General features: G+C 45.2%; 1 protein-coding gene across 1 annotated transcript in view; it reads right to left on the bottom strand.

Annotated features, from left to right (window-relative positions):
- The window catches only part of GRIN3A (glutamate ionotropic receptor NMDA type subunit 3A), a 99,835-nt gene continuing 76,758 nt past the window's right edge, over positions 1–23,077 (bottom strand). Inside the window, exons 7-9 of the mRNA XM_073345715.1 lie at positions 8,636–8,800; positions 6,582–6,655; positions 1–2,304 (exon numbers count right to left, since the gene is read on the bottom strand). Coding sequence (XP_073201816.1) covers positions 1,968–2,304; positions 6,582–6,655; positions 8,636–8,800 — 576 coding nt within the window. The 3' untranslated portion in view covers positions 1–1,967. The remainder of the gene's footprint in view (positions 2,305–6,581; positions 6,656–8,635; positions 8,801–23,077) is intronic.

Below are 23,077 nucleotides of genomic sequence, written 5' to 3' on the forward strand. Positions count from 1 at the left end.
ACAGATTTTGTTTAATTGAAAAATACAGTTTTCTGTCAAAACAGCCCTGATGGAATCTTTCAGCCAGCGCCAGCCTACGTTGCTGTAAACCCAAAGATTTTCAGCAGCATGCTAGTGTATAAGAACTAGAAAGACAAACTGACTGCTACTGGAGCTGATGGATGTGCAAACACTAACCTACATAGTTTCAGTGGTGAAAGGAAACAAGGCCCTGATCCTACACCCACTGACAGTTTCACTGTGCACCTTCAATCCAAATATTCCTAGTCACTAGCCCAGGTGGAACAAAATTCTCCTCATGTCACCGTGATGGCTTCTATCCTTCCTTTTCCAGTTGTCTCTTTTGCAAAATAAGAAAACTGTGTGGGTTGCTTAAAAGGTAAGACCATGTGACACTGAGCATGGTCATGCAGTGACTTGTGATGAATCACTTCAGTCGCTTCGCTTGCCTCCTTTCCCCTGTCCCTCATTTGTTTTTATTTATGTAAGGCCTGATTTTCAGAGACGCTGGTTACCTGTGTCTCCCACTTCCTACAGTTGGAGTTATGGCTGCTAAGCAGTTCCAGAAATCACACCCTTTGAGAAGCCAGTTCTCCAGGACAGGGACTTGGTCTTCTATGGTGGGATTTTTCAAAAGCACTCAGAGTTAGCCTCACTCTGCTCACTCTGAAGTCAATGGTCAAACTCTCACTGATTTACCCCCATTGACTTGAGTGGAGACAGCTGAGCTGCCACTGAGTGCTTTTCAGAATCCCTCCTTGCATGTTTAAAGCATTCTGCCTGCACATGGAGCCCTGTGACGTTCTGGGAAGATGAAGGGTCTTCCCATATAGAGATCATTGCAGGAGCAGGGCCAGTGGGCCTGATTTTCTGTGGCCGTGCACCCTGAGCAAAGTGCATGTAAGCACTGCTACTCTGAAATAACGATGGCTGACTAAACAGCAGAAAATCAGGCCTAATATAAAGGTTAAATATAATATCAGCCCCTAGCTCGATTGACTGTAAGCACATCAACTTGAATTCAACCCACCAAAGCAGCATCTTAATCAAGGGCCTCTCCACCCCCACCGCCTCCCAAAATATCGGTCATTAAAGAAGGGCTTTGAAAAAGCCTACTTAGATTAAGATCTATAATTACGGCTTACTTTGCAAAAAGATTGAAAGCTAGCCAGGTATGAGATGATTAGAATCCATCCTCTTCTGGATGTGGTGTGCACTGGGAATAATCTATCAGTTCTTGGGCCTCCATGGCCTATACTAAATAAGACATTAAAAACATTGTCTACATCACACAGGCTGTTGTTGTCCCAAAGGGTGTGTTGTCAAGCATTATTTAAAAGTTAATAGAAATCCTGTTTAGATAAAGATTATTTGACGGCACTATCACTTAGGCTGATGTACTATCTATTTAGCTGCTGAATGGCTTAAACTTCTTCTCCGCATCTTCAGAATCCAAGAGGCAAATCAGTTCAGAGAGATGCATTTATAATAAATTCCCTTGAAATGACAGGTCTGATTCTCTCTTTCGCTAAGGTCCCTTGACTTGTCACTTACTCTCTCTCTCTCTATATATATATACACACACAAACACACACACACCCCAACAAGGGACACGAACTGCTGACCACTCTAGAATGTTTTTTAATTAATGCACAGAAAGGGCTAAAAAGTGGAAACTTTGTTTTAGTGCTATGTGAAGGAAACAGGACTGGTGTGCTCTGGATGCTCGCAGCTCTGCTAGTGCGAGGCTACCCTTTAGATGGTCATGGAAAGAACGAGAGATTCATTCTTATGAAAGACCCAGAACCCTTCTAGGAACCAGGAGTACGTTTCCTGCTGCTCTTGCAGCGTCCGCTTTGCGGGACAGAGCCTTTATGAAGAACATATTGCTCTTTTATTCCCAAGCCTCTTTTCTGGCTTTATAAAAGTGCATTGCAAATTGTACAGGGGGCCTGAGGTGGGGTGGCCTAGGGCTCTGCAGTCCTGTTTGTCCTCTGATACTCTTCCAGCTCAGATTTTCTCTTCATGGCTAGCTGCAGCTCCTGCTTGATTGCTTGAATCTGCTCCTCTAATTCAGTGAGCTCTCGGATCACTGAGGTCCTAGCAATATTCAGGGGATCTGCTTTCCCATTCGTTGTCAAGGGTGCTGGAGCCTCTCCCCTCAGTTGGGGTAGCGGTATGTTTTGGTGCTGTCTGAGGGCCACTTCGTTTTGCCCTTCCTCGCTGCATATGTATTTTCTCCGGTGACAGTTGCCTGGGTTGGCAGCGTTCCACACCACGTGCTGGCTGTTACCCACGTTGGACCTGCAGAAAGAATGGCTCGTTAAAATGAAACCATAACAGTTGCAGAGAGGGCTTTTCCCTGAGTCCTGCCCAACACTCCCCGCCTGTGCAATAGCCACCATTAAACAGCTGAGCTGCATTTCAGACTCCAAAAAGCTCAGCCTACCTGCTTGAATTTTGATTAACCTTCTGGCCGGCACAAATCATTTTGGCCGAAGAGGAAAAATCAGAACATGCAGTAATTTATATAGCACTCTGCATCTTCAAAGAGCTTAAAAACAATGACTGATTCATCCTCCCCTGGCTGCAGCGAAGTAGGTAAATACCATCATGTCCCATTTACAGACACAATTTTACAGATGATGAACTGGTTCATTTGCCTAAGGCCATAGTGAATGACAGAGCAATGACTAGATCTCAAGAAGTCCTGGTGCTTAGGCCCCTTCTCAGATTACTAAACCCTGTACCATGCCTCTTTGGTCAACTTGATTCCTAAGCTGCTAAGTAGACTGATAAGGAACTTCCATTATGTGGCTCCCACTGGCAGAGAAATTTGCAGTGACACTGCATCCTAAATGCACACAAATGGTGTCAAAAATGATCAGACAAAGCCAATCTGCCAGACTCTCTAACTGCCTGGAAACCTCTGTGGATAAGCTACTAGAGAACTTCAGTGATTCAGTCTTGAATGTTTCCAAGCTACTAAAGATGCCTGCTTGTGAGAGAGACACTGACTTATTTAGCAAATGAAAATTACCTGAGCACCCAAATGACTTGCTATAACAGGAGAAGTGGACGGGTGAATTATTCTTCTTAGGGACAGACCCAAACTGAAACCCAAGGTCCCCCAAATCCCCAAACACTGGGAGTTTCTTGATCCAAATCCAGTTCTGGATCTGACTTTTACAGCTGGCTCCTAATTCTGATAATGGACTGAACCAAACCCTTGCATCTGAACACTCCTGGCCATTGAGACATTAGAAATCTGGAGCCAGATTGCAATTTGGTGATTTGGGCTTATCTTCAATCTCAATAAAACCAGAGCCAGTGAAAATCAGGAACATGAAAAAGCGGAGTATGTCACACTGATTTCATATGGGATCAAAGCTGAGGAGGGCTGACGGGATTGTCTAGCTAGCCTGCTATTAAAAGGAAAACTGGCTATGGATCTGATACTTCATCTTGAGTGAAAAGTTAAAAGCATTTCCTAAGTTTGTTTCTTTCAGTTCATTAAAACATGCTCATCCTAATGCTCCTAGGTGTACATACAAACATTTTACCAACTGCAATGTGACAGAGTCTGCAAGCAAAAACCTTCGCAAATCCCCTTAAACTTAAACCCTTCTGCCGCCGTCAGCCATCCCTCCCTCTGCCAGAAAAAGCCACGAAGAACAGAGTGAGCTGCATGTGGTGTGACGGGAAGGTGACCAATCTCAGTCTGTGAGGAATAAATGGAAGATGGGCCTATTGTGGCGGACATCTCACTGATGCCATTCCGCCTCCAGGGCATTCACCATCCAATCAGGAACTGTTCTCTGGGAGCTTCACTTTCCCTCCACTGGCGCAGTATTGGATGGGGAAAGAAGTGGCCCCAATCCATTTCAGGCTTTAAACCACAGCATGACTCCATCACTTCAGATTACACCCAGAAATCAATGGGCAGCTGGTTGGCGCAGGCTATGGAGCGCTCCTCCTCAGGAACACCCCAGAGGAAGCAGGTAGCCTTGTCCTGCATTCTGCGTGTGTTTAGGAAGAGCACTCATGAGTGACTGCCTCTGTCTTTCCCGCCTCTTACAACCCAACACAAGAAGAGCCTTCCCAGGGCTTGACTACTGCTGCTTGTGGCGGTGGGGAGTGTGAAGAGGGGATGGAGGCAGTCGCTTGTCATGGGCTCACCCATTCAGAGTTGGAGGTAAGCGGGTATTGTGCTCGAGGCCAGGGTAAATGGAACCCCTTACAGTTCAGAGAGTGAGAATGTGCAGGCCTGCGGGCAGTGTGTTAAAAGAGCCTTTCTGATAGTGATGACTGAAGAAGATATCAGGGGACCCATCTCGAGGGAAATAACACAACACGAGTTAATTCCATCTCTTTTCCTTTTCTGACCATTTGAAAGAGGACAGCCACCTGGAGGAATAAGAGAGTGTTCTTGTCTAATTAATTGGGGAGCACAGCACTGTCCCTTCCAATATTAGGACTCATTACAGCTGCGTTCCAGGTTATTGGGAGCCTTGAATTTAATTCACCAGGGTCTCGTCCACAGTGCAGTTAAAGGCATGATAAGCACAAGTGTTTTTGAACAGGCTTGTTGCTAGCAGGGTTCTAATTAGAGATGGCGAAAGTGCCTTTATATAAAAAAGCAACTTTTGTGACTCCCCTCCACCCTCCCACCTTAATCATTCTGTATGGGAGTCAGGGCCTTGGCAGTGTGAGAAGCACGGTGTTTATTTTGCACCAGTCGGCTTCTGAAAGCAGATTTTGCCTCAGAATGTTGTGCTTTTGAATGTATGAAGCTGCCATGGAGTCAAACTGGGTTTGTTATGGGGAGAAGACAGAGGAAGGGTGTGGCCAGTAGAGAGAGATACTGGCTGGCTCTTCCAGGGGAGTCAGGCAACCTTGCCTGGGGTGGATCAGGTAGCCCTGCAGCTAATCCTGATCAGATGGCTGGAGTCAATTATCAGACCCCCCCCCCCCCCCGAGAAGGAGTTGGGTGATTTTCATAAAGGACTGGGAGAGTTCTGCTGGGAAGGAAAGTACAGCAGGAGAGAAGGCAGGTCCTGTAGTAGACCCTGGAGAGAGTCAAACCCCAGGTAGAAAGTCTGGAGGTACACTGGGAATACGGATCCAGCCTGTGGAGTCCCAGAATGGGGGAAGGACTCCAGGGAGGAAGCCCTGAAGCCCAGTTGCTTGGGCAGGAGCTGGGCCTCCAAGGAGAAAGTCTGGAGGGTCATTGCTGTACGAGAGGCAAGGGGAGCCCAGGAGGAGCAAAGGACCTTTTTGTTCTGTGTTTCCTTGGGGATTATTGTCAGTTTCTTATCAGTGGCCTGCCCGCCTGGGGGTGCGGGGGAGGCCAGATGTGGGGCATTGTAGAGGCTGACCCTCCGTCATCTGTCAATCAACGAATTATTTTTTTCCTGGTGTCATTTCAGTGGCACCAAACTTTAACAAAACCCATGCGTAAGTGCTTGGCTCATGGCCACAGAGCGGATCTTTCCCCGGACGCGACTCATGGGAGATTTTCACTGTAAGTGGCAAGGGTGCTGTCTTGGCCGCTCCCTGCAGCTGGACTCCTCTGTACGGAAGCAGTGCTGCCATCTAGAGGTCATTTCTTAGCAGTACCACTTCAAAAAGATGGTATTGTTATAACCAGTGTCACTAGGTGGTGCTGTTGCACTAAGGATATGTCTATACCACAAATGAAGGTGTGAATGTAACAGGTAGCCATATCCTTGCTAGTTTTAACCTAGCTAGGGTGGGTTTAAAAAAAAAAACAGTAGTGAAGAAATCGTGGCATGGGATAGTCCTATCAGTATGAGCCCACTGGGGACTTTAGGCTGCTGCCCATGGCAGGGTCTGTGTGCTAAATCTTCACTACTCTTGTTACCTGTGCTAGCTAGATTAAAGCCAGCACACGTATGCCTGCCCACACTACAATCACACCTTCATTTGTGGTGTAGATGTACCCTAGTCTTTCAAATTCTTTTTCTTAGTGTGTGAGCAAGTGTTTAGTCTTAGGAAGATGTGCTGTCATATTGTCTTTGGTATTGCAAGGTTCTGTGTAGACACAGCTTCTGGAGACATGCAGCTGTGCAAACAGGAGGGGAGTTTGCTCTCTGAGTTGGTCTCTAATTAGAGTCAATGCCCAAGGTAGAGTTGCTCTATGTGACCTGGGCTGAGCTGAGATTCCTGGGAGAAGGGATTGCCCTGCATGCTATTTGACCATGTTAGGGCTGGTGTATATCTGTGACTAGAACAAGTTACATTTAAGGTATACCTAGATTCACAACTGGTAATGAGCATGGGGGCTGGTACTGGGTTTTGATTTATGATTGCAGTGTGGCTAAAGAATATTAGGGAATCTATGTATCTCTGTATTAAACTAATATCCATTTTCTGCTTCTCTTTGGGGATCTAAAGAACTGCAGCCTGCAACAATATTATTAGCTAATAGTCAAAGTACCATTTTTCTCTCTTGATTTATCTTTATCTCTGGGAGATGTTTAAATTCATGGTCATATATCCAGTTCCAACAGATCTAGTTCCAAAATAAGCCTTTTTTTAAAAAGGCACACACAACTTACCTCTTTTCTACTCGTTTTGTCTTGGGTTGGTGTTTGTCCTCAGTGAATGAACTGTTTAACGCGCGATGCAGTCTCTAGAAGAAGTGAAACAGGAGTAATTAAACACAAGAAAAAAGAGCCCCCACCTCTGAGGGTAGGCAGACAACTATCTTTGTGTGGAATCCACCTGAATGTAGCTTCTTATTTTGCACATTCAGGGATACAGACACGATGCCCAGCTCATATTCATTGTCTGAAAGGTCTCCTATTTCTGGAGCAAGAGTGGTTGATTTCCTAATGTACACTTCGTTAAAGACCTTGTATCAGAAAGTAATGTATCCATTAGATAAGAGACCCCAAGGCAGAAAGATAAATATATTTTCCCCACTTTATTACAAGCACAGTGCCAAAGGAGGTGAACCCACTTTTTATAGATGCATAGAAAGCTTGGGAACCAAAGTACTGATAAACAAGATATTACTTAGAATTCATGCTAGTTTGTAGCATATTAAAGTTCAAACTATCCCAAAGCTCAAGGGGTTTTGGTTCAGGCTTTTTACACAAACTAGTTGTGTGTCTTTAAGAAAACAAACGCACTGAAGAACAACCCTCCCCCCTCTTTTTTCATATTCTAGTTTTTATAGATAAACGGTTGTCTTTGCTTAATTTGGACCTTCCAACAATGACTCAGTCCTCAGACAATCAAATGAGGTCTTCCTCAAAATGCTTTCACCTGACTAGTGATGTATAAGATACAGAGATCCACAGCCATTCTCCTTTATAACTTGCTCTGTGCTACTGACAAAATACAACTTGTTGCTGGAGTCGGTCGCTCACTGGACTTCTAGCAGTTCACTCTAGGCAAGATCTTCAGTTGGTGTAAGGTGACTTAGCTCAGTTAAGGTCAATGATACTGCATGGTGATACACCAGCTGAGGACCTGATAGAATTGAGAGAGGCAATCTCTATGTTCCAGCAAACGCTGCCTTTGCTCAATTGTATACAGAAATACAGCCCAGGAGTTTCCATGATGTGTCCGATGATCACCTCTAGAATGTGGTAGGGCTAGAGATGGGGGCGGGGGGATGATACCACAGGACTGACACTGCTCAACTTGGGAAAGGCAGTCTCACAATGCAGCTAGCACAGAAAGCCAACTGCGCAGTGTTTGGGTTATAAAACAGCAGCGATTGAGAAGCAAAAAGAAGTGTGTGTTGGGGCAGGGAGGGGGGTTCATTTTACACTATGTACTTCATAATTGCAAATACTTCAAGTCCCCTCTGATGCTTCTCTTTTCAATGTTAAATAATCTTCATCTCAAACTCTCATATGTAGTCCCTAGCATCCTCCTAACTCTAACCATCATTGACCTTCTCTGGACCTTTTCTGTAACTTCCTGACAGTGGCAGGACCAAATTAAACACGAACACCAGATAACATTGTAGCATTATTCAATATCTACTGGTAGTGTTGTATAATTTCCTACATTGTTTTCTTTCCCATTTTTAGTCCAACATGCTAGCCTGGATTCTTATATATACTAGGTCTCTTTACACTACTAAGGGGCCTTAATGTAAATGAAAATAAGGCCCCTCATTTTCAGTGCTGCTGTATATTGAGCAGCGTATGTGGAAGTCTGGACTTCTCTTGCTAATGTGCATCACCACCATCACACCTCTGAGCCACCTAGCCCACTTGGAGGCTACTTTGAAAACTTCACCTGCAGTGCCATGAGTAAATGTTCCCATCCCAGAGTCTACTTCCTCCCCCTCATCATTAAAGAGTGATTGACTGGTCTGAGAAATAACATTGATATATCTTTAATTGGTTACCCTTGATAATAACAGAAGGGGCGCTAGAGATAGTGTACCTGCTCCGACCAAAGTCATTGGTAAAATTTGCAACATCAACTGCAACAGGTTCTGTTAGAACAGCAGAGCTACTAATAATAGAGACAATGCCCACTGAAACCAATGGTAGTCTTTCCATTGACTTCAGTGGCTTTGGATCAGGCTTTTACTGAACAGCTCTGGAAACATTTGATGGAATTACCAGCGAACTTCTCGAATACGTACCTGGCTGGTATGGAGCCAGTATTTCAGCTTGGATTTCTTTTTGATTCGTGGTAGGACCAGTCTGTGTACTACATGTTCTCCAAAGGTGGTGAGAATGGACAAGACAAATCCAATGCATAACATCACAAAGAGTCCGGAGAAGTGCTTAATGCCCATTTGCAGTGTCTGTGCAAAATAAAATGCCCTCTTGGTGTATTTTAATATACATAGTATACATTGCATTTTCAAATGAGGAAATATCGTCTCAGTGAGCATGCATTAGCCAAATCATAACAGGTGCATAATGGACTGATTGTCATTCACAATCAGGCCCTTTTATACCACCCTGGCTGCCTTAAGGTTCTTTGCACTGTCAGAGTGGTGAACAGGGACCTTGCTGTAAATATGAATCTGTGCCACTGCTTGGCAAAACATCATCAAAGGATTGAGGACCAAGGCTTTAGTCAGCAGAGAGTCAAGAGTGATTGTTAGTGGGATTTTTTTTAAGGCAATGGTAACGATTTCCTGTTCCTGGCTAAGTGCAAAAGAGGGAAGTAATCAAGGAGAAACTTGCATGTCACATTCATGGCAGCCTCAGCTCCTTTAATTAACTAAGCTGCGTATCGATCCTCATTTCATAGTCGTGAAAGTTGACTGCAGTTAAGGAAAAGGGGAAAGATTTTCTGCTCCACCCTGTAGTTTACAGGAATTGGGTAGAATCCCTTTCAATAGTTTGTGAGCCCTCTACTGGTGCTTACTGTGTTCTAAGTTTTAGAAAACAAGCAGTGTGTGTGTGTGTATGTGTGTGTGTGTGTGGGGGGGGAGGGGGCTAGGCCTTGCATGTTGGGTATATTCAGTATTACATAGTCTTTGTGTATTATGGAACATTGGGTCTGTTGTTCTTTAATCATTGCCCCCCAACCAGCTGAGGAACATTGCCAAGAATAAAAATCAGTGCCCAGCCATTAAAAACAGATTCCCTGTGGCTATAAACAGAAGAGCAGACTATACAGGTTAGCTAACTCTGGATTTCTAATAAAGAGGTAGGTCTGTGTGTCTTTAATTCACACTCTTTTGGGGATATTATATAACCCCAGCATGTTAGGCCCTGTCTATGCTGGGGTGTTTTGCATTGCTATAAGTACATCCAAGTGCAAATTTCCCTTGTCTGGACAAGTCCCTAGATTAATATTTGGATACCTTCTTGGGGTTTCTTTTAGGGTTACAATGACATTTCCAAAACAGTAGTGGATTAGTGCCAAATCCACTGACACTTAGTGCTGGAGGGTCTCCCCGTGCATTTTGTTTCAGGAGATTTGTAGTGGAGTCTTTCCGTTTTCAGTGTTTTGAAGCACTGTGATACAAGGTCAGCAGTGGATCGGACTTTAACAACAGCTCCAGCCCATCTCAGTTAACCTCTTCTCTTTTCCCCATCTTTGATGCCAGCTAAGAGACCGTCACTCCGGCTCAAGGGAAACGGAACATGCCCCTTTTTGGTGGCCTTATGTGAAGTGGTGTAGGTGTCCATGGCCATATATGAAGTGGTGCGGCATCCCGTAGGCAGCAGAGATCCTTCAGTGGCCTGAACCGCTGCCTTTGTGGTTGCTATAGGCTGCCGAGCAACCATGTCACACTTGAAAATCTGGGCCAGGGCTTACAAAATAGAATAATAAAACTCTGGCAAACAAAGACCAAAGCCTGTGAATAAATCATATCCTAATATCAACCACCGCTAGACAACGGAAGGGTTGAGAATGTTCATCCTTGATCTTGTTCCATTTTGACATCCTTGAGACTGAGGTGCAGAAAAAATATACAGGACCAGATCGACAGCTGGCATAAATCAATGTAGCTCCATTGTCTTCAATAGAGAGTGATTGGCACTACTGAGGGTCTGGCCCAATATTTTGTCAGCCCTACTGAACTCATTCGCAGCTTAGCTGGATATAGGCTAAAGAAATCTCAGCAAGGGTGTCTCTGATGCATTGTTATTTGTTGTTTATGGTTCTTTAAATTGCCCCAAACAAGACATCTTTCTCTATTAGTCCATGAAATGCCAAAGTAAGCATGAAAAATACTTCATCTGGCGATAAAAGGAAGATAAACACAATGAAGCAGCCACCCATCAAAGGCCACACTTTAGAGATACATTTCAGGAATAAGTTAAACAGGATAAGTAGGAGGGGAAGAAAATAATTACCACACCGTGTCTTGGAGAGTATGAAATGATTCAACACAATAAGAGGTGTATGAACCATTATAAATTGTGAATTTTTTTAGCTGTTTATGCTGCACAACACATAAATCAAGAGAACAGAGATACAGTGCATCTTATTATACGTTGCTGTCTTGTTTTACATCGCCACACTTCAGAACACATAGCAGAAGGGCAAGCTTTGCTACTCACTGTGTAGAATGCATACATGTTCAGCTGTATTTTCAGACAGAACAGACAGAATTGAATAAACTGGTTTTTCTATATCACAGCTGTCTTCTGAGCAGGATTGAAATGTAAAACGGTGTGTCACAGGTCCTATACTGCCAGCAGAAATTCCCTTGTTTTTATTTGTATCATGTTTGTATTGCAGTAGCACCTAAAAGCCACAGATCTAGACCAGGACTCAGTGTGCTAGGTACTGTACATCCACAGAACAAAAAGACAATCTCTGCCTCAAAGAGTTTACAACCCAAGTTCAAGGGGTTGTAGCTCTGTTTTGGGAGCAAGAGGTTCTGAAATCTATCCATGCTGTGGCTATGAAGTTCTGAGCAACCATAGTGGGCACTCAAGCAACAACTCTGGCCAAAAGATGGCCATGGAGTTATGATGCTATTCATTACTCTCTCCAAACTGTTTGCTGCTAACTAATGGGAAAAACAGCAGCTAGAAAGGCATAGAAATGCAAGAATTAGGAAAGTCTATATCCACCTATTTATACATTCTGGGAGAGAGATACTTACTAATTCCTCCCCTGCAATTCCTTGCAAAATGATAACTTTTCTAGTTTTGTGTGTGCACATGTGAATTTTCCTTTAAAAGGTGATGGTTTGTGTTAAATGGTTCTGCGCAATAAATGCCACAAGTCACATGTAAGCAGAGAAAAATATCAAGGTAGGAAGAAGAGCTGAGAATCAGCAGCAGTCTAGTTATTTCTTTCAGCTTTGCCTGGAAAATCAACAAGTTCTTTTACCTTCCTGCTAAAGGAAATCATGTTTGTTTGGTGGCATGTCTGGCGGCACAACGAGCTGAGGCTGCGGAGGAGAGGTGACAACAGGGGAGGGGCCAGGGGCTAGCCTCCCTGGCTGGGAGCTCAAGGGCCAGGCAGGATGGTCCCGTGGGCTGGATGTGGCCCATGGGCCATAGTTTGCCCACCTCTGCTCTAAAGCCCATTACTATGCTCTTGAGACATCCACATGTCTTCTTCAATGGCACATGCAATAATTACTCCAAGTAAAAATACAGCCAGTGCAAACTTTGTCCAATAAACCAGGCTGAGATTTTTGGATAATCAAATCGAGGTAAATTTAAGGGGGGAACTCAAGTCCAGCATTCAATTAAACAAAAAAGAGAGAACCTGCCAAGAAATTATTCAAATAGAAGGAAGACCTGCAACTAACAAGAGATTCATGCAGAGAAAACACTTGCTATCCAACCCCAAGTCCCTCAAATATCCTAGTCCTCAAAGAAAAGGAAAGAGAGAGAACAAATCGAACTCTCAAGGGAGTATAAGCTAGCCCTTTGTCTGCAATAGGTTCCATTGTTGGTCCCACTGCTGAATGGTATCGGTGGTTGCAATGGTGAGACATTTTAGAGCAAAAGTGTAGTGTAAACAACTTAGGGCAGTGAGTCTCGCTGCAATGGTTAGAGCCAGGAATAACGTGCAAATATTTTGCAGGGTCTGTCACATAGCTCTACAAATGCAGCTGAGCCCTGATCATTATGAAACCTGCCATCCTAGTCTTTGTTCTACCCCTGGCAGAGACTTGATTTTTTTCAGTATAGAAAAATTCATTCAAGGCTAGGACTCTCAGACTTAATTGAATTGCTGTCTATGCCAATTTGGACTTGAGACTACTCAGATACTAGGCTCCTTTGCTTTTCCCATGATTAGAGATAACAAAGAATACCCTACAAATAGCAACACTTACCGGGAAGTGTACTGGGCAATGTGAGTCGATGAACTCATTCACAGGCACCTCTACAAGGCAGGTCTTCCAAGAATGATTTTCTGGTGCTAGCCAGCATTGACCGACATGATAACATAACCCCTGTGAGCACTTCTAATGAAGGTGCTTCTAAAAGTCAAGGAAGGTAAAGAGGCTGCCAACCTCTGGGCCACCAAACTCTTTCCTGTGATTTCCCTCCTGCGTTTCGAGGCATTCCAACTTCCCCAGACTCAGTTTAGCTTGTGCCTTTCCAAGACGACTCTGTTTTCTAATGTCATTTTAAATGATCAAGGAGCTGCCAGATAAGGGGAGGTGGAAGGGGCAGTCAGCCACCTCTGCCACAGAAAAGAACAGGTCCCGAGGGTAAGATGAGAAAAGAATGATGAGTAGAAAGAAAAATCTTGAAATGAATCTAAAAAGAAATTAATCCTCCAAAGTACAGGAGTGCAGATGTATAAGGTTTGGTAATATCCTACAGGAGTGGTGACAAAATGGGAAGATGGATATTTCATCAGTTTAGGGGCCATATCAATCAATATTTCACTCATGTATATTCCATTTTATGCTACTATTCTTAATTGACACGTGCAATGTGTAGCTGGCCAAATATTCATCCAAAAGCAATAAAAATATGAAGCCATTCACTGTGTAGGTCTCAGTGTGGACCATACATGATGATTAACATCCTATTAATTAAAGATCACCCTCTTTCAGCCAGGATAGGCTGCACAGGGGCTAGCTGAATTCACACGATGGGAATGGAGAATTATACTGAGCACTATCTGGTGGACCATGCAGAAGGGCACTGGTGTTACCAGTTCTCTGACTCCCTGAATGCTGCTGTTTCTCTGATCAGCTCTGCTGCTTGGGCCATTGTGCACTCTTAAGAGAAAGAGGAACAATTATGAATCTTCACATGTTCCTGTTCTTTATAAACCACTCCTGTTTTTTGGTTTTCCTCACTTACCCAATACACAGGGAGGTGATAGTGAAAACCGCATGAAACCCATCAGTTTGTCTGGGTCACGCAAACAGGTTTTTTTATGTTGATACAAGTGAATTGCCCACCTCATGATAACCTGGGGAAACTGCAAACACAAGATTTGCATAGCTGTCATGCATTTGCATTTGCCGAGCCTTTCTTTGGACAACAAACAGAAGTTTCCAGACCACAGGCCCTGGTTCTCATAGGGGACTTCAATCACCCTGACATTGGCTGGGAGAGCAATACAGCAGTGCACAGACAATCCAGGAAGTTTTTGGAGAGTGTTGGGGACAACTTCCTGGTGCAAGTGCTGGAGGAACCAACCAGGGGCCATTCTCCTCTTGACCTGCTGCTCACAAAAAGGGAAGAATTGGTAGGGGACGTAGAAGTGGGTGGCTACCTGGGCGGCAGTGACCATGAGATAGTCGAGTTCAGGATCCTGATGAAAGGAAGGAAGGAGAGCAGCAGAATATGTTCCCTGAACTTCAGAAAAGCAGACTTTGACTCCCTCAGGGAGCTGATGGGCAGGCTAATATGAGTGGGAAAGGAGTCCAGGAGAGCTGGCTGTATTTTAAAGAAACCTTATTGAGGGCACAGGAACAAACCATCTCAATGTGCAGAAAGAATTGCAAATATGGCAGGCAACCAGCTTGACTTAACAGAGAAATCTTCGGTGAGCTTAAACACAAAAAGGAAGCTCACAAGAAGTGGAAACGTGGATAGATGACTAAGGAGGAGTATAAAAAATATTGCTCAAGCATGCAGGTGTGTAATCAGGAAGGCCAAAGCACAATTGGAGTTGCAGCTAGGAAGGGATGTGAAGGGAACAAGAAGGGTTTCTACAGGTATGTTAGCAACAAGAAGAAGGTCAGGGAAAGTGTGGAACCCTCACTGAATGGGGGGAGGCAACCTAGTGACAGATGATGTGGAAAAAGCTGAAGTACTCAATGCTTTTTTTGCCTTGGTCTTCACAGACAAGATCAGCTCCCAGACTGCTGCACTGGGCAACATGGTATGGGGAGGAGGTGAGCAGCCCTCAGTGGTGAAAGAACAGATTAAGGACTATTTAGAAAAGCTGGACGTGCCAAAGTCCATGCCTCCGGATCTAATGCATCCGAGGGTGCTGAGGGAGTTGGCTGATGTGATTGCAGGTCCATTGGCCATTATCTTTGAAAACTCATGGCGATTGGGGGAGGTCCTGGACGATTAGAAAAAGGCAAATATAGTGCCCATCTTTAAAAACTGGAAGAAGGAGAATCTGGGGAACGACAGACCGGTCAGCCTCAGTCCCTGGAAAAATCATGGAGCAGGTCCTCAAGGAATCCATTTTGAAGCACTTGGAAGGTGATCAGGAACAGTCAACAGGGATTCACCAAGGGCAAGTCATGCCTGACCAACCTGATTGCCTTCTATGATGAGATAACTGGCTCTGTGGATATGGGGAAAGCAGTGGACGTGACATACCTTCACTTTAGCAAAGCTTTTGATACGGTCTCCCACAATATTCTTGCCAGCAAGTTAAAGAAGTGTGGATTGGATGAAGGGACTATAAGGTGGTGGAGTGTGGCGGTGTGGTGCCCCACCACCCCACCGAGGGAAGAACCTCCCCGGACACCAAAGTGGATGGAGCCAGTGGATCCTGCGCCCGCCCCCCAGTGGTCAAGGTGCAGGACAGGAAGTAGAAAAGCCCAACCCCGGAGCTCAGCAGCCGGAGATACCAGATGCCTGTGGCCTGGCTCCGACTTGGGAGACCCAGGCAAGCCGCGGCCAACCTGAGGACTGGCCGGACCGGCCAATGCCTGACGCCGATCGACGCCCAGAGGAGCTGCCAAGCCTACCTCTCGCCGGCGACCCAGAGGAGTGGCCAAGCCTACCCCTTGCCGGCGACCCAGAGGAGTGGCCAAGCCTACCCCTTGCCGGCGACCCAGAGGAGTGGCCAAGCCTACCCCTTGCCGGCGACCCAGAGGAGTGGCCAAGCCTACCCCTTGCTGGCGACCCAGAGGAGTGGCCAAGTCTATCCCTCGCTGGCGACCCAGAGGAGCCCATGGTGCTGGAACCCTCCGAGGACACCACCCTGACCCAGGTACCCTACAAGGGGGAGTCCGGCAGTAGCCCAGGGGCAGCCGACCCCAGTCTGGCTGCAGCAATGCCAGAGCCCATGTCCGTGAGTTGCGGCCGGGATCCCCACTGACACAGCAGCGGGTCCTCGACCGCTGCTAGGGCCCCAGGCTGGGATGCAGTGGAGTGGGTGGGCCTGTGGCCCCCCTGCCACCCACCTTGCGGGTGGCCGTCTCCCCCTCCCCCGGTCGCTCAAAGCCAGGAGCCCGGGCTTATATTGACTGTTTGCTCAGCCCCTGCCTGAGGGCCTGAGCCCCTGACTGTTTCTTTGCTGCCCCGCCCTGACCCAGGGCCTGGGTTTATATCAAACTGCTTGCGGCACCCGGCCTGAAGGCCTGGGCCATAGACTGGGTATTCCCCAACCCAGCCGAGAGTGTAGTGAGGCGGTTTGGCGTCCCACCACCCCGCTGAGGGACGAGCCCCGGCTGAGTTCCCTTACAAGTGGATAGAAAGCTGGCTAGATCATCAGGCTTAATGGTAGTGATCAATGGCTCGATGTCTAGTTGGCAGACGGTATCGAGCAGAGTGCCCCAAGGGTTGGTCCTGGGGACGGTTTTGTTCAACATCTTCATTAATGATCCAGATGATGGGATGGATTGCACCCTCAGCAAGTTCGTGGATGACACTATGCTATGGGGAGAGGTAGATATGCTGGAGGGTAGGGATAGGGTCCAGATTTACCTAGACCAGTGTTTCCCAAACTTGGGACACCACTTGTTCAGGGAAAGCCCCTGGCGGGCGGGGCAGGTTTGTTTACCTGCCGTGTCTGCAGGTTCGGCCGATCGCGGCTCCCACTGGCTGCGGTTCGCCGCTGCAGGCCAATGGGGGCTGCGGGAAGCGGCGCAGGCCGAGAGACACACTGTCTGCTGCTTTCCACAGCCCCCATTGGCCTGGAGCGACTAACCGCGGCCAGTGGGAGCCGTGATCGGCCAAACCTGCGGACGCGGCAGGTAAACAAACCGGCCCTGCCCACCAGGGGCTTTCCCTGAACAAGCGGCGTCCCAAGTGTGGGAAACACTGACCTAGACAAATTGGAGGATTGGGCCAAAAGAAATCTGATGAGGTTCAGCAAGGACAAGTGCAGAGTCCTGCACTTAGGACGGAAGAATCCCATGCACCGCTACAGACTGGGGACCGACTGGCTAAGCGGCAGTTCTGCAGAAAAGGACCTGGGGATTACAGTGGATGAAAAGCTGGATATGAGTTAGCAGTGTGACCTTGTTGCCCAGAAGGCTAATGGCATATTGGGCTGCATTAGTAGGAGCACTGCCAGCAGATTGAGGGAAGTGATCATTCCCCTCTATTGGGCAATGGTGAGGCCCCATCTGGAGTATTGAGTCCAATTTGGGCTCCCACTACAGAAAGGATGTGGCCAAATTTGGAGAGAGTCCAGCAGAGGGCAATGAAAATGGTGAGGGGGCCAGGGCACATGGCTTATGAGGAGAGGCTGGGGTTCCAAAGAGAATGGAGCTTGGCTGTTCTCAGTGCTGGCAGATTACAGAACAAGGAGTAATGGTCTCAAGTGGCAGTGGGGGAGGTCTAGGTTGGATATTAGGAAACACTATTTCACTAGGAGGGTGGTGAAGCACTGGAATGGGTTACCTTGGGAGGTGGTGGAATCTCCATCCTCAGAAGTTTTTAAGGCCTGGCTTGACAAAGCCCTGGCTGGGATGATTTAGTTGGTGTTGGTCCTGCTTTGAGCAGGGGGTTGGAGAAGATGACCTCCTGAGGTTTCTTCCAACCCTAATCTTCTATGATTCTTCTATGTGAAACCATAAATCACCCTGGATCTGCTGGAGACTGGGCCCAGACTTGCTCAAATGTTTTGGCAACTCCGGCAAATTTCTCCAAGACTGTAGTCCAAATTTTGAATTTGCATTTACAACCACAAACCAGGCAGATGTCACAGGGTCTCAGCCTTAATTGCAAAGGTGTTTCACAGCTCTATTAATAAAGCATTGTGCTGGGAATAATATTTAAGAAAGCATGAATTTTACCTGTATATTAATGTCATTGTAATAAAATAATATGTTCAAATTTTCATTCAGAGAAAATTCCAGCATTCAGGTTAAAAATATTACACACATGGAGAATGAGTGAGTTACCTGCATTTTTTTAATGAACATCTTATGCACCTGAGTTTATCTGTTTTCTAGTATCCTGTTTCACTGCAAAGAGTTTACTCAAAGGATGCTGGTAGGGAGGAAAACAAACAGCAAATGCAACAATGGCAAAGATAAAATACAGTTGGAGAATAGGTAAGGTCCTGGAGGAAACAATGGTCATGATGCGATCATTATTTTTATGTGTATTACCGTAGTACCTAGGAGTCCCAGTCATGGAGCAGGACCCCATTGTACTAGGTGCTGTACAAACAGAAGAAAGATACAGTCTGTGCCCCAGAGAACTTACAATTTAACTGGGGAATGCTCCTGCCTGGCTCCAGCAAGGCTAGCAAGGTCTAGTCTTCCCAGGCCCAAAAACAGGATCAAAGGGGATACTAAAACCATGAAGATCCTGGTCTAGGGAGGAAGTGGGTTGAGTGGGCAGTGGTGGCTGAAGAGGAGTCTCTGACACAGAGACAGAGAAAGCTGCAGGGGTCTGTCACTCCATGCCTCGAAGTAGGATGGTCTGGCCTCAGTGGAACTTATCCAACGCTGGCAAGGAGAGAATAAAGTGTAGGAAGGAGCCAGGCGGCCACTGAGAGTCCCAGTGTAGTTGGACTGCAAGGGGAAGTGAGAGCGGGGAAGTGTCATCTGAAGGGTGTACTCAAGAGGGACTAAAAGGGGTCTAAAGTGCAGCTCGCCCTAGAATTGTGACAACGCAAGTAAAGCTGACGTGTTTGAAGATTCACAGAAAGGAAACGCACGAAGGCTGCGAACACAGTCAAACTGAAATGCTCCTTTGAACTGGAGAGAATTTTTGCAGACTTTTCTCCCCACTCTTCCCTTATCTCTTCTCATATTCATATTCTTAGCAGGCCATTGGGATTCTTTGACTGCTTTAGTAATGCCACCATTTCTACCTACCTCGGACAGATATGGTCTGAATAGCTACCATAGTATCCAGTGATCCTGACCCAGGTCTCTTAGCATCACACAGGACTGGGCTAAAACTACATAAAGTGCTTGATTGCAGACTCATGCATATCATTTCTTTCAGTGGGCTTTGGATCAGTCACAACGTTACTGCAGTGTTTACAGTAGATGGATGTGCAGGAGCACTTCTCATATTAGTTTTGTGTGCTTAAACGGGTTATACTTCGAAAAATGACAAGAATGACATTATGGTTTCAATATTTAGTCTCTCTCAATATCTGCGGATCTCAGGTTGGTATTTCATCCATTGCAGGTCAACACATTGTTTGCTTTCCTTCCTGATTCATCTCTCATTAACTGAGTAGAAGCAGCACCTAAAAAGCATGTAGGTAATGATTCTTTAACAAAGGTCTGTGGAACCTTTTTAATGTTATAGCCACTAGATGTCTCTATTGAGGTAATTATGTGCTGAAGTTCTTAATGTCTTGATCTATCCATGCATGTTTACAGTGGGCAAGAGAAAAGACCAACATGACCCCTCTTAACTGACACCCTCCCACCCTTAAAAAACAAACAGACGTCTGAAAAAATGTCATCACTTAAATGAATCCAGAAAGTAGCAAAACTCAAGGAGCATCTTCTCTGCAGCTTGCCTGGGCAGGTCCTATCTATCTTTCCCTCTTCTAATCTATTCACTGTCAGTTTTATGGTGGCACAGCCAAGAGTCCTGAGATTTTAGAGACAATCGTGACGGCCTGAGAAATGCCCCGCAAACAAGAGCCCCTTGTCAAAAGTATAAAGAAACTGCGGCCGTAATTGCAGAACTGACTAATGTTGGGGATGCTTAAAATCTGGATTTGAATTCTATGTCTAGCCAAAAGTCTGATTCTGGAATTCAGTTGGCTCCATGAGATACTGATGCTAACGGTAAGCGTCCTTATATCCCCACTCTCTCTGCAGACCCTACACTTGCAAATAAAATGCTCTAGATCAGGTGTGGTGCAGATCTTACATCTTTGGGTCTCAGGTAGTTTCTGCTTTTGTCTGTACCTGTCTAATATATTCACCCAAAAATTGTCTGGATCACTAAAAACTGTGGGAGCTTTTTTCATTTTGTTGTTGTTTTTGGATGAGTGTGAAATGCTGTGATGGGTTGACTTGCAGAGGAGAAACCCTGTAGCAATATTTCCCGTTCCTGAGATCTGTTCTGCCTGACACGAAAGAATAGGTTATGTGACTATACAGCTGTTGTTTCAAAAGTCAACGTTCATATAGCCCTAGACTGGATTAATTTCTCCAGAGGCTCCTGACAACCAGGTGTGTCTCCAGACCCGTCTCTTGCCCACTAGAACCCCACTTCTCAGTGGGATGGTGGGTCCCTTGCCCACCTCCATCGCTGAAGCTTTCAAAATGAAGAAGGGGGTTTAATGACTACTGTCTTCTAGACATCTGTCAGTCAGTCTGTGAGAGCTGCATTGCCATCAGAATACCAGCAGACCCTGATTCTATTCAGTTCACTTTCATGAAGAGAACTGGCCATGCCCTGTGGAGTGCAAGGTCTGAACAGCCCCCTGAGGCTGCATGTAAATACATCTGTGTGGGTGAAAATGGAAAGAAGGAGGGAAAATTCCATGTTCAGCAGTTCCAATGAGAGTTGGGATCTGTATGGCACATTGCCAGCTGGTGGACCCTATAGGTCTCTAATAGGAAGTAGGTGAAAGAGAGAGAGAGAGAGATGGAGACAGAGGTTAGGGGTTCAGACACCAAAGTGATTCAGTTCATCCATTTTGTTGTCAATGTAACTGGGGGCGAGGCAAAAGAGCATTTCACCGAAACTTGAGATTCCCTGCTCTGTGGGGAGTTCTGTACTCAGGCTTCTGGGTACTACATGAAGAAACCCCCATTGCTAACAACCACAGAACTACAGTCTTGTATGATTAAATCCCATGATCAGAAACTCTAAAATTCAGTTTAATGAAGCTCCCTTATTATGGTCCCATGCTCGATGCAGTTCTATACTGGGGTGGAAAACAAGCATTGCCCGCTTCCATGGCAAAGTTTTCAAAGGACTCTTTAAAAAGAGACTTGTCAAATATATTTGAGACTTGACTGCCCTCTTTACAATGCAAAAGCTTAACAAGCCAATTTAACATTTCATATGGAAGCACTCAAAAGTCGAGTTTGTCCCTGGCAGAAAAGGGTTTAAAATTTTAAGCAACTTGTGCTAATTAACTGCCATTGCCTATTGGCAATCATGATCAGGTTTAATTCAAGAGACTTGTTTTCAAATGTAAAATAACAGGAGATCACAGAACTAACAGGCTGTCAAGAGTAGATATGCTGCATTAAAAACCTGGCCTTTCCCCAAGAACATTTCCATTTGGATATTAATATAGTCTCCAGATAAACTGGATCAGAAATTGCCTGGAATAAGCGTCTCCCCTCTCACCCTGAAATTTATTTTCCTGGAATTTGGCTGAACATTAGAGACACAAAAGTCTGATAAGTTTTTTTATAGAGGGAATTAAAAAAATAATTAGTTAATTAGGTTCATGTTGACATTAATGAAAATACTAAACGCTGATGCAAGCTGCAAAATTTAGATACAGATTCAGATCTGTACAGATTCAGATCACTCCACAAAAGTTTGAGAATATTCGTTTCTGGGTTTTTGTTTGGGCCAGTCTCTAGAACATGCTATTTGCAATTAGTGATGGATAAACCTTCAATAGCTTTAGTGGTTTAGATAGACCAAGGAATTTAGATGCTCATCTGAATCTTTTGGTCCTGGACAGAACTGGAGAAATGGAAATCCCACAAAATCAGGCTCTTGTGTGGAATTTTCGGGTCACCTCTTCGATTCCCAGGTAACACTGAGGGCTGGCGTAGGGCTGGGCTGAATCAGCTGAGAAAGGAACAGTGGATCCATGACTGTGTACTTCATATGAGCAGGAATAGACTGCTTGTATCTGGGTACAACCCTTTGGAACAAAACGTACGTAACATCATAACTTCTAAGCTACAAGCTCTTTTTAGGTTCCTCAAGACTTTTTGATTTTTTAATTCACTTTTTAATCTTTTAACCCTTCGATTCTCCCAAGAAGACTACCTCTCTTCTCGTTCATATTAGATGTCTTTTTATTCGACAATGGACCATATTCTCAGCTGCTGTAAACTGGCTTAGTTCCGTTGACTTCAGGGGAGTCACACCAGTTTACTCCAGCTGAAGACTGGCCCTTTTTATACGTCAGCTTTGCTAAGTTATTAAAGATGCATCTACTTTGTTCGTACAATGATAGCTTAAAGCCCCCTATTTTTAGGTTCTAAAGTTCCAATCCACAAATAAGAAAGTGTAATTAGCTGAAATCTTTGTTATCCTTGTAGCAGAAGGTATCCTCTGAGTTATACAGTAGGCACAGTTATATTAATAGAATAGCTGAGAATTCCCCCAGTCTGTTCTTTTTCCTGTGATATTCCTGCTGTCAACTACTTGAGAGAGTGACCAATGTTAGACTTAAAGTAGCCACTGTACAACTACACTAAACTGATTGCACTTAACATGTGCCTGTATCTACGAGATCTGCCAAAATCTGCTTTTCTAACCACATGATGCAACATTACACCTTGTATTTTGCTCTAACACACAGACAGAACCTACGTGGTGCAAGCATCACCATCCAATGCAACCATGCAATCTTACTCCTGTTATCCCTGTGCTCTGTTCCCTACCACACTGGTGTATTAGTAATCATAGCTCATCGAGCAACCACTTCAAGTCTCAGATTGTAATCACTTCCAGCCGGAGACTCTTGTCTGTTGATGTGTCATGAACCTTGTCATAAATATAAAGGGAAGGGTAAACCCCTTTGAAATCCCTCCTGGCCAGGGGAAAGCTCCTCTCACCTGTAAAGGGTTAAGAAGCTAAAGGTAACCTCGCTGGCACCTGACCAAAATGACCAATGAGGAGACAAGATACTTTCAAAAGCTGGGAGGAGGGAGAGAAACAAAGGGTCTTTGTGTCTGTCTATATGCTGGTCTTTACCGGGGATAGACCAGGAATGGAGTCTTAGAACTTTTAGTAAGTAATCTAGCTAGGTATGTGTTAGATTATGATTTCTTTAAATGGCTGAGAAAAGAATTGTGCTGAATAGAATAACT

The sequence above is a fragment of the Lepidochelys kempii genome, chromosome 5 (assembly GCF_965140285.1).
Source record: "Lepidochelys kempii isolate rLepKem1 chromosome 5, rLepKem1.hap1, whole genome shotgun sequence".
NCBI classification, from domain to species: domain Eukaryota; kingdom Metazoa; phylum Chordata; order Testudines; family Cheloniidae; genus Lepidochelys; species Lepidochelys kempii.